This window comes from Diabrotica virgifera, chromosome 6 (assembly GCF_917563875.1).
Source record: "Diabrotica virgifera virgifera chromosome 6, PGI_DIABVI_V3a".
Lineage (NCBI taxonomy): Eukaryota > Metazoa > Arthropoda > Insecta > Coleoptera > Chrysomelidae > Diabrotica > Diabrotica virgifera.
The window spans coordinates 245,961,614-245,974,076 of NC_065448.1; the positions used below are offsets into that span (position 1 = coordinate 245,961,614).

Genomic DNA, 12,463 nt, shown 5'->3' on the forward strand with positions numbered 1-12,463 from the left:
TACTGGTACCTGTTTACAAAAACAAGGGAGATATACAACAATGTACAAACTACAGGGCTATAAAACTGCTTAGCCACACCATGAAAATATGGGAAAGAGTAATTGATAGACGGATACGGGAAGAGACCGAAACAGATGTAATTTTCATTATAAGGCAGTTGATGGAAAAATACAGGAGTAAAGAAACAAACGCTTATATGGTATTCATTGATCTTGAGAAAGCATATGATAGAGTTCCTCGAGAGATTATGTGGTGAGCACTAAATAAGGAAGGAGTCCCTGGTGAATATGTAAAGATTGTGAGGGATATGTATGAGGGAGTAACTACTAGTGTAAGGACAGGTGTGGGAGAGACTTATAAATTTCATGTGAAAGTAGGATTGCACCAAGGCTCTGTGCTTAGTCCGTATTTATTCTCATTAGTTTTGGACCAGATAACAGCGAAACTACAGGGTAACATTCCATGTTGTTTAATGTATGCTGATGATGTCGTGTTAGTAGGAAATAGAGAAAGAGACTTAGAACAAAAACTGGAAAAGTGGAGAAAAGCTCTGGAGGAAAAAGGTTTAAAACTTAGTAGTACAAAAACAGAGTATTTGGAATTTTCATTTAAAGATGGAGCTGATGAAATGATTGTGAAAAGCATTAGTTTTAAGTACCTGGGATCGGTATTACAGAGTAATGGAGAAATAGATGGAGATGCATGCAGTAGAATTAGGGCTGGATGGATGAAGTGGAAAGAAGCGACTGGTGTGTTGTGTGACAGAAAAATTCCAATGAAGCTGAAGGGAAAATTCTATAAAACAGCCATAAGACCGGCTATGATGCCCGGAACTGAATGTTGGGCAGTGAAAAAGAAAGAGGAACAACGAATGCATGTGGCGGAAATGAGAATGCTTAGATGGATGAGTGGAGTGACAAAGAAGGATAAAATTAGAAATGAGTATATTAGGGAAGTCTAGGTGTGGCACCAATTGATGCCAAAATGAGAGAGCATAGGTTAAGATGGTTTGGTCATGTTCAACGTCGAGACGTTAATCACCCAATACGAAGAATAGCTGAAGTGCAGATTCCTGGAAGGAGTAGGAGAGGAAGACCAAAGAAGACCTGGGGGGAGACGATAATGCAGGACATGTTGGTAAAGGGGATTAACATTAATATGACCCAAGATAGAATTGTGTGGAGAAATGGACCATAGGGATAAGGCAAAGGGAATGATGATGACTCAAATTTTAAGCTCAGAATATATTATGTAATAGGAGATGTAATCGAGATATCATGTTCTTCTTCTCCTTTCTCATAATCCTGAGTGCCCTTCTGGGCGTCGGATATACTCGTAATGTTTAAAATACAAAAATATGCACCAAATGATAAGTTTAAGATAATTGCAAAAGCACATTTTCAAATGACACTTTACTTACCACTTAAACAAGCATCTAAATACTGAAGTTCATTGACACTTTCATAGGTAAACTGATCATTATTTTTCTTATAAATGTCAGTAAGTTGCTCTCTTAGTTTTGTTTGTACATCTGGGTTTAATGCGAAATCATACAGCAAGAAGGACATTACCTAAAATTTAAATAATATTCCATATTATACAATATGTTAATTATGTAAATAATGTTCCCAATAAAATAAAGAAGTTCCCAATACTATTCCCCAATGTTCTCAATACAGTGGAACCCCGATAAGTCGGCCTACGATAACCCGGATAACAGGCTAACCCGGACCGATTTTCATCAGATAAAACAAACATTTTTTTCAGTTTGACTGAGTTTTTTACCAAGAAATAAACAATATTGTATACAACGACGTAATTTAGATGTTTTGTTCATATATGTATTTTATGTTTTCGCAGTTATAATGGAGTTTACCTATAAGTATACAGTACAAGAATAAAAAAACCGCTAAACGCCGTAAAAATGAGTGGCGCATACAATATTCCAGCTACAACAGATCTTATATGAATATTACGTGGCGCGAAAATGTATTTTCATTTTAATGCAAAACAAAATTTTGGTTTTATTTTAAAATATTTTTACATAATATTTGCTAAATTTGAAGTAAAACGCTCCACAAAAGAGTAATTTTGATGCAGTTTGAATTTTGAAACTCTTTTGTGGCGCGTTTACTTCAAATTTAGCAAATATTATGGAAAAATCTTTTAAAATAAACCTAGAATTTTGTTTTGCATCAAAATGAAAATACATTTTAGCGCCACGTAATATTCATATCAGATCTTTTGTAGCTGGAATATTGTATGCGCCACTCATTTTTACGGCGTTTAGCGGTTTTTTATTCTTGTATCAGGAGTTTTTGAAAGTTATTTATAAATTAAATGTATGAATTTGAATGCAATGTTTCTCGATTACACGTTAAGCTTTATAAATTATCGCCTTTGTAGCATTACCTCCCAAATGATCTAGTGTCCATCGAATGTACACTAGATTTTTTTTTCTATTCGAAATAGATTGAAAAAAAAATATTGGGATGGCCGGTAAATAAACTCGGATTGCCCGTTGCAGATCAAATTTAGCGGTAACCACTACAACTACATAAACCATTTCGGGAATAATCGTTAATTGGATTAAACTTTTGTAGCTTAATACCTTCTAAACGGCTTAACCGATTTTGATCACTAAACATGAGTTTGAAACGTATGGATAAGTAGTATCTGATACATCTAAGGTCAAGTATGATAACTAAAGCTATTACAGGAATTATTGAGCTTGAAAAACCGTTTTTTTCCATAGATAATAAATTTGATCATATTTATGAAGCCTATAACTTAAAAATTCGAATTTTCCCGGATATGTGGTATACACCGCTAGATTTATCCAGAGTTCTTCTACACACGCTCAGTTATTGGAGCAATTCGTAGGTTGAAATTTTGAAGTATTGTCGAAAAACCAAAATTTTCAAAGTTTAGTTTTTCAGTTTTTTGGCTATACTGAGCTGTGTGTATGTCTGATCGTGACGTCTTACGCACAATTTAAAAGCTTAACTTAACACTATTTATTTTCTGTATTTGCGGTTCTCCTGTCTCTTCTTGAACCGAAGATATATACCCCCAAAAATATGCCGTTTTGTACCTACCAAGTCCTATAGCTGGAATATGGGTGGTCACAAGGCACAAACTACACCGGTTCTGAATCAGCCCTGACTCCTTCTTCAAACACAGAAAAAAAAATTCAGATCGGTTTAACTTTTCCAGTCACATACATACATATCCACAAACATTTTCCCTTTTTTAAATAGAAATTGAGTCATATTTCTGAGCTCGGTAACTTTTGAATGGTATAACCGATAAGTACTAGTAGAAGCCTTGAATAGTTGGAATTAAATTTTCGAAGTTTTTGGGAGTTTTGGCGAGACGAGAACGAAAAAACAGACCCCAAATAGGAAGGGCCGTAAAATATACACCCTTGGACCAAAATGGATGGTTGACATAGGAGTGAGTGAGTTTTTTCTTGAACTTTAAGATGGGAGTTGGTCCAGTTTTTAATTCAGTCAGATGTAGAAAATTTCGTGTATATATTTTGTCGCATGTAGGGGGGTGTGGGTGTGCGGCACTGGCAAGAACTGCCGTTGTCTGGTATTTTTATTAATTTTTACCATATTCTCCGGCTGACCCGGATTTTCGATATCCCGGATCGGCCGTGGTCCCGATTATTCCGACTTATCGAGGTTCCACTGTACTAGTAAATACTGTAATGGTTTCTAATGTTTGACGTTTCGATTTCCACTCCGGAAATTGTTCCCCAAAAAGAGATTAACTCAGGAAGTCGTTCTCAAAAAAGAGCTACAGATAAAGTCGAACCGTGGCCTCCCCTAGCATCCACCTCCCAGTATATCTGTCCCTGGCTGCTCTCCTCCAGTTATCCACTCTCAATATCTCTTTAGTATCGGTTGTCACTTCGGCTCTCCACCCGTTTCTTGGTCTTCCTAATGGCCAACGTCCCACCATAGTTCAACTAAGCGTTCTATCAAGTGTTCTTATTCATTATTGTAAGATGATCTGCCCATAGCAATCTTTGCATTTTTGCATATCTTACTATAGGCTCTTTGTAGTATTGATAAAACTCGCGGTTGAACCTTATTCTCCACATACCGTTGTCGCAGATGGGTCCAAATATCTTTCCTAATATCTTTCTTTATTTTAAAAGTAATGATAAGGTAATAGGCAAACATTAGTTAATTAAATTTAGAATTTTTTAACACTTCTCTTCTTTTAAAATAAATTAGCAGAGAAAAGTGAAGATTAGAATGATAATTCTGAAAATACATCTTACCCTAGAACTTGTTTCATACCCATCTGTAAAGAAACTGACAGCATTAGCAAGAATATCTATGACTTCTGCTGTGCTTCCATCTTCATTCACCTGATTTTTTATAATATCCAAAAAGTCATTTCTTACAATATTTTTCTCTTTTCTATATTTTAGTGAGCCTTTGACTATGTCAAACAACTTAGTTTCTACCTCTTTCGATACTAATCTAAAACAAGAAAAATATATTCTGATGAAAAACTTAATAGATTGTTAAAGTGTTAAAAAAGTATGAACGTGTACCCAGAAATTATGTAATGAAAAGATATAGTGATATAAAACTTCATATCTTTTAGTATCATCCGTTGTATTAAATCGCATAATATCGTGAATATCTTCGACAACGAAAAATAGATTTGTTTCAGAATTTCTGAGGTTACTTAAGTAACAGTTGTAATAACAATAAACCTCTGCAAGGCTGAGTCGAAATATTGCGTCGAACTATTGGCTGATATCAAGGAACATGCTCCCTGAAACAGAAAGTTGATTATTAGCCATTCAGGATCAGGTTATACCAACCAAAAATGACCTGAAATATACCTTCCAAATATACGAAATACCCTCAGAGCCAAAACGACAAATGCTGATATGGATATCAAGACCAAGAAACATCTTACCGGGAGCTGCCAGGGATTTACTGCAGCTGAATATAAGGAACGGCAAAACTCAGTAGGAAAGATCATTCTTCAAGAGGCAGCTATCATACTGGGACTTTTACAAATGGACTATCTCCCATATTATCAATTCATTCTGTGGAACTGTGGAAATCCTTAGATAAAAATATGGATATTAATAAATATCTTTTAAGATCATGTAGAAAGCTATATTACTTTCAACTTCCAGATTTGAAAATGTTTTAGACGTTTTATGATATTTTAGATGTACAGATGGATTTATAATTTATAAATATTAAGGTAACGTTTACTGACACGTATCCAGTAACTGGCGCCAGTCTCACTGGAATGTCAGTGGCATGAAAAATAGACCACCTTTCTATTCGAGATAGCGCTGGCAGACAGCCCTGGACTGGCCCAAAAAAGGGTATACCTGATGCCACTATCATGCCAGTGCTGTCGTGTCAGTGCGACGGGCGCCAGTTACTGGATACGTATAAACACGCGCCTTTAGTCTCACTTACTTTATCTTCAAATATTTAAAGAGTTCTGGAACTATCGATAAGGTCATCCACATAAGTTTATTCACAAAGCCCTCAGGTGAGAACAGATTGTCTGCCAGTTCTCGAAGTTCTGAACAGGGTTCATCAAATGACTTGCCTTCCACACCAAAGGCACACGCTGCTACATTGTCCAATGTAAATCGTACGCAGACTTCTCTGGCCTCTAAAGGTTCAGCTTGCTTTAGTTGCTCTTCGATATATTTTACCATACGTTTTCCTGTGTTGTCTATGAAGTAATACATTCCTTTAATCTAAAAATAAAAATTATTTATGTTTTTGTTACACACAATTTCAGTAGAAATCATCTCCAGAGGTAAAATGTTCCGAAAACAGAATGAGCCAATATTCGGATTTCTAGGTGAGGACTGTTTAAGGAGGGGGTATGGTTTGAAATCAACCTATCAAGCACATTTTTGTGAATTTTTTTCGAAGCTATGGTAGAATTACTTTCTTTTTAAATTAAATAAGCATATTAAGTACAATTCAAAGAATATGTTAGAAAAAAAATTCAATCCAAAATATTGAAAAATAATCCATTGGTGACAAATTTTGACAGGCAGCTCACAAAAAAATGGATTTTGCGGTGGACATCAGAACTCGACACTCGATCATACGAAACAAAAAATTCAAAAAGATTTTATTAGCTTATGAGTTTCACGAGCTCACAACGTCGAGTTTTTTATTTTTAATGATTTTTGAATTTTTGGTATCACTCAGAAACCAAAAAAATTAAATTTTTGGTAAAAATTTTGTGAAAATCAACAGATTTATTATTGTTGAACAAAAAATAAGCAAAAAACGAAAAATATCTCAACGTTGTTACCTCATGAAATGTCTAAAGAAAATCTGTGCAAAATATCAGGTAGATCGGCCCAGTAGTTTTTCACCGCATTTGAAAAAGCAGTTTTGAGAAAAATGCGTTTAAAGCTTTGACAACTGCATTTTTATCTTCTTATTTGTCTGCCAAATCGTAAAGTGATGCACATTGGAATATGTTTTTTGAATCGGGGAATAATCTACGAAAGAGAAGGCGAACAGTTGTTTAACGTTTCTCACTACGCTCAAGCGTGCTGGCGCGAAGTCCCGGCAAAACGAGTCGAAGGTAGGGATATTCAACACCCTGTATCTCTGGTAATTTTACTCCGATTATTTTGAAATTTTCAGAGAGTATTCTTGAAAGTATGCACTTTTATTTGAAAGAATAAAAAAAAATTAAATATTTCAAACCATACCCCCCCCCCCTTAACGTAGACCACCCGTCAGAAAAATTAGGACAAGGTCTTGGATTCTTGTGTCTTACAAGTAAGAGTATGGAGTCCACACATGTGTTCGGAGTTCTTCTTCTTCTTTCTCATAATCCTTAGTGCCCTTCAGGGCGTCGGTGTTCAGAGTTCAAGTTTATAAATGCTGTTGGCACAAGAGAGGCTTTGTTTTCAATATAAGTCTTATTCCGGAGATGCATAGATCTCAATTGCGATTGCTACGAGAAAGCTTTTGATTGAGCATAATACGCCAAGATGGTGCAAATCCTAAAATAAATAGGAAAATATATATACACCGGTCTTTTAGGCGTCAACGCCCTTTCGGTAGGGATCTATGGGGGAGTATCACCGAGCCGCAAGCCTTTATCCCTTGCCGTACTGCTCCCTCCTAGGCCGATCAGATGATCAGAATTTTATACTGACGCGAGTTATATCCATTGACCCCATATAGGCCAATACCCTGAATCCGATGTGTCAGCACCTGAACTATGGTCGACCTTATTTCCAAACTGCAACTTGTGTATTATTGCTTATTTTTCAAATGTGTAATGTATTTCATTTCATTGAATATAATTCAGTCTGATATATTTCTTTGTAAAGTCGCATTTTTTATATTGTAACTATTAGATCGCAATAAAGTAAATTCTCGCACTTGTATTTTTAAAAATTGTTTTTAAAAATCGTTCCGAAAAGGCAGAAACTATCAGTCGCGTTACCCTTTTTTGTTTCTCCGATGACCTGGGTGGGCTTGAAGTCGCACACCTCACGGCGAAGTGAAGTGCTGTCATTCGCTAGTCGCATTGAGCTATCCGATCAACAAATAAAGTAGAAATAATAACCAAATATCAAAACTCCTAAAATAAGTATGAATAATAACCAAAATCTCAAAACAATTAGCAACCTTCACTGAAATCAGACTGAAAATCTCAGAGTTGAAGGAGATGACAACGAATGTGTGAAAATCTTGCGTTAACTATTTTAGTTGGGACTAAGCCACAAGATTAGCTTATTCCCCAACTAGAATAGCAAATTGAATGACAAATTAAATTATTATTAAGTATTAGATTTAAAAAAAAAACAATAAAAATAAAAAAACCATAGATTAGTCGTTTACTTACTTTCACTGTTATTCAATATAATTTAAGGAGCTTAGTTGTCGACACTGACATCGGTATCAAACGACTGATAACAGATGTGTTATTTATTTCAAAATATGTATACCGACCTAACAATATTATTGCATTGCAACAATGATTATCAGTTTTTAAAATTCATTTGGAATAGATATAACACCGATTGTAAGTACATATCTCTTTGATGCTCACATCAAAGAGATGTTCACATTGTTTGTACACGTTTAGACTTTATTATTGGATTTCCGGAATCATAAAAGTCGTTTAGATAATCCACAAAAGCATTACCTGACTGCCAGAAAAACTTCTGTAACAAATATTTAGACTTTAGGTATAAATACAAATAGGGTCCGAAGGGCCCGCGTTACCCCATTACGTAACAAAACACTTTCGACGCAATAATTTCAAAAATGATAATGAATATTTCAAATAGTTCATGACTATGTTGAAGGAAACATACTTCTAAACAAATTCAGTTATGTATAAAATTCAATAATTTTTTTTTTATCATTTTCTGATAAAAGAATTGTGTCTCGGGCCCGTTGGACTCACCTTGCCCGGATAAGGGTAAACGAAGTGTTAGAGACTTACCTTTCCCGATGTAAAGCAAGTTGTTAATTGTGCCCTTTTATGTTTCCATGCAGCACCTTTCATCGTGAACGGATTTCGACCAAAAATTGGATCAACTTCGGGATCAACGTCGACGTCATTGTCGTGGAAGTTTTTAAAATCTTTTACAAGAATATTCTTAATGAGATCTGGGTCTCGCGGTACTAGTATTGGAGTTATATTTCTATACACTCCAACAAAAGGATAGTCCTTGTAATCACTGCAAAAAAAAAACAAGTTATTAAAATACGTCCATATTTCGTAATTATTTTATGATTACAATATTTAAGATTAACTAATTACAAATAGTTTAACCTTTAGTTATTTTATCCCTCACATCACTTTTAGACTGTTTTTTGACAGTTACTTCCCGACGGTACTTTTGAGTCCGCCTTATTTTTTCGGTTATAACTTTTAAAAACAATCTAAAATCGTAGTTTTTTTTTTCGACGATCCTTTAGAGTACCTATAAATCTTATTGTGTATTTAACACGAAATCGTTTGAATGAAATTTGAACTATTATCTAAACATCAGCTGATAACTAATGTGATATTTAACAGAACATTCTTTAAAAAATCTATTTCAACACTTAGTATAAGGATATCCGAATTTGGTGGTACTTAAAAGTTTAAAACAAAACTCACATTTACATACACAAAATCCTTAACTACTCCGAAGAACCTGATAAACAATATTTCTGCATTCACTTCTATTTTGTGCTTTTCTCTTCCAGTCCCTCACTTTTATTTGTGTTTAAGGTCTTCCTCCACTTTATTAGCCCACTTCTTTCTGGGTTTACCTCTTTTTTGGGGCTGATTGGTTTTCTGACCATAACTAGTTTAGGCATTCTGTTCGCTTCCATTCTTTCTACATGTTCCAACCATCTGATTCTTTGTAAATTTATGAACCTGGTAATAAACTTTGATATATGAGAACACTGGAACAGGGGCAGTTTTAAGTGTGGAAATTGAAAAACTGCATACAAAAAATGCATTCTTAAAGTGCATCTCAAACAGACAATAAAACAATTCAGAAACGAGTTCAATTTTGTTAGTCTGAGGTTTTTGGGGTCGCTGAAAACGCATATATGACCTACTGTTTACCTCGTCATTAAAATTCATTAAAAAATTATTAGTCAAAATTCATTACTCGGGGGGTTTTTAGGGTCACTAACGACGAATATGACATCAGAAGTGAACTACGGAGTACCTAGTGGCCAGGGTACCTACTGTTTATCTCGTCTTGTGGTGTTTTCGGCAAAAAATTTATTAAAACATTAGTCAAAAATCATTATTGGGGAGGTTTTGGGGTTCCTAACGACGAATATGACATCGGAAGTGATCTCCGGAATATCTGGTGCCCAGGGTACCTCGTTTTATGAAGTTTTCGGCAAATTCATTAAAAAATTAGTCAAAAATTATTATTCGGGGGCTTTTGGGTCTCTAGCGACGAATATGACATCGGAATTGATCTACGGAATACCTGGTGCCCAGGATACCTACTGTTTATCTCGTCTTGTGAAGTTTTCGGCAAAAAATTTATTAAAAAATTAGTCAAAAATCATTATTTGGGGGGGTTTTGGGGTCCCTAACGACGAATATGACATCGGAAGTGAACTACGGAATACTTGGTACCCAGGGTACCTACTGTTTACCTCGTCTTTTGGAGTTTTCGGCATATTCATTAAAAAATTAGTCAAAAATCATGAGTCACGAGATAAACAGTAGGTACCCTGGGCACCAGGTACTCCAGAGATCACTTCCGATGTCATATTTGTCGTCATTGACCCCAGAAACCCCCTGAGTAATGATTTTTGACTAATTTTTTAATGAATTTGCCAAAAATTCCCGAAGACGAGGTAAACAGTGGGTACTCTGGGCTCCAGATATTCCTGAGATCACTTCCGATGAACGATATTCGTCGTTAGCGACTCCAAAAATCCCCCGAGTAATGATTTTTGACTAATGTTTTAATAAATTTTTGCTGAAAACTCCACTATACGAGGTAAACAGTAGGTGCCTTGGGTACCAGATACTCCGTAGATCACTTCCGATGTCATATTCATTGTTAGTGACACTAAAACCCCCCGAGTAATGATTTTTTACTAATTTTTTAATGAATTTTAATGACAAGGTAAACAGCAGGTACCCTGGGCACCAGGTACACCGGAGATCACTTATGAAGTCATATTCATTTTCAGCGACCCCGAAAACCCGAGAGTAACAAAATTGAACTCATATCCGCCGATAATTGACGAGTTATGAATTTTTTATTGTCTGTTTGAGATGCACTCTAAAAATGCATTTTTTGTATGCAGTTTTTCAATATTATATCATGGTTCGGGGTCACAAAGTTTCCCGGTGCATTCACGAATCGAATGCAAAAAGAATTATTAAGATCTGCCTTGTCGTTTTTTTTTTCGGAGGTTCAGGGCTTTATTGCTTCGACTATTTACTAAGTGGGTGCTTGTATTTATTGACCTAATGGTAGTAACTAACCTAACCTTGGGTCTAACAATGACTGAACTTTATCTAATTTGGACGTTTTCAATGCATCTTTTCATACCAATTTACTAGTCTGTTAAAAATTAATTAAGTATATTGTAGGTACTATATTTTTTGACCTTTGATTTAAGATTATCCATTTTTGTATGTGTGTTCTTCAAGGTCAATATGTGTATTGATGGTGTGTTTGTTTATGGTTTAGAGATCATACATACATAGCTACTACATCAAAACATGTAATTATTTTTTTTTTTCGATAACACGCATCATTTGGATCATCCACGAAAGTATTACCAGAAAAATATTCTGTTAGATTTGTTATCTAACCCTAACCTTAGATTACCGCATATAAATTAAAATATTTTTAATTTAAAATCAAATATAAATATTATGTAGTATCTTTACTTATTTAACAATCAATATGTATACAGGGTGAGAATTGTACTGATTTGACATGGAAAACTCTATGTTCAAAGGATTTTTAATATTACTACTATCGTTAAAAATTACTTCTAAAAGTCTTTTAGTATTTCAATGAAATAATATTCCTTGGGATTTTTTTATTATAAGATATAAGTTATCTAGTTATAACTTATAAGCAACTTCCAGTATAACCGGAAGTAGAAAATAGATGAAAATATTTTCATTCAACAGTTTACTATTAAAAACACCTTATTTCATATTTTCAGGATTCAGTTATCTTTAGCTCTCGACATATTTCTAATTGGTCCTTTATCTGCCTCACCCTGTATATAATAATATAACCAACATTTAAAATTACATTTAAAATAAAACGGCGTCTATAAAACGGAAATTTTTAGAATAATGTTTTAAAGTATAAGCCTTTATTGTTGAGGGAAAACTAGTATTAGAATTCATAAACCTAAGAGCAGCATTGGCCACGATAGAAAGACAAATTATAGAAAAATACTTGAGAAAAACAAATGTGCTAAATATAGTGATCAGAATTATAGAAAGTAATTACAAAGACGTAAACCGAAGAGTACAAATAAAAGAGAAAAGATCGTAAGTATTTAATTGTAAGAGAGGTAGGTATTGAACAAGGTTATAGTTCTCAGCCCTTTGCTATTCATATTAACGAATTCATAAGAAATACTAGAGTAAGAACCAGCCAACTAAGACAATAATAGGATACAATGGAATATAACCGGTAACAAAAGAGTACTTAGTGTATGCGGACGACACAGTACTAATAGCGGATTCACATAGTAAAATGCAGAAACTAATAGTCCTCTCGCCAGGGGGGTACAATGGCCACCTTAATCCAGATGGACTTATCCAATTTTTTTTATGTATTTTGACCCGTAGAACACGAATTTTTTGGGTAACAGTTGATCCGGATGTCGATAAGATTGTTATAAACAAAGAACTTGAGGAATTACGTAACAGCGATTTTCCGCAAAATCAAACATTTTTTTGTATTTT

General features: G+C 34.6%; 1 protein-coding gene across 1 annotated transcript in view; it reads right to left on the reverse strand.

The window, feature by feature from the left end:
* The window catches only part of LOC126886335 (cytochrome P450 6a2-like), a 54,439-nt gene that overhangs the window by 40,169 nt on the left and 1,807 nt on the right, over window positions 1–12,463 (reverse strand). The window contains exons 2-5 of the mRNA XM_050653206.1: window positions 8,495–8,732; window positions 5,470–5,759; window positions 4,296–4,500; window positions 1,422–1,572 (exon numbers count right to left, since the gene is read on the reverse strand). Coding sequence (XP_050509163.1) covers window positions 1,422–1,572; window positions 4,296–4,500; window positions 5,470–5,759; window positions 8,495–8,732 — 884 coding nt within the window. The remainder of the gene's footprint in view (window positions 1–1,421; window positions 1,573–4,295; window positions 4,501–5,469; window positions 5,760–8,494; window positions 8,733–12,463) is intronic.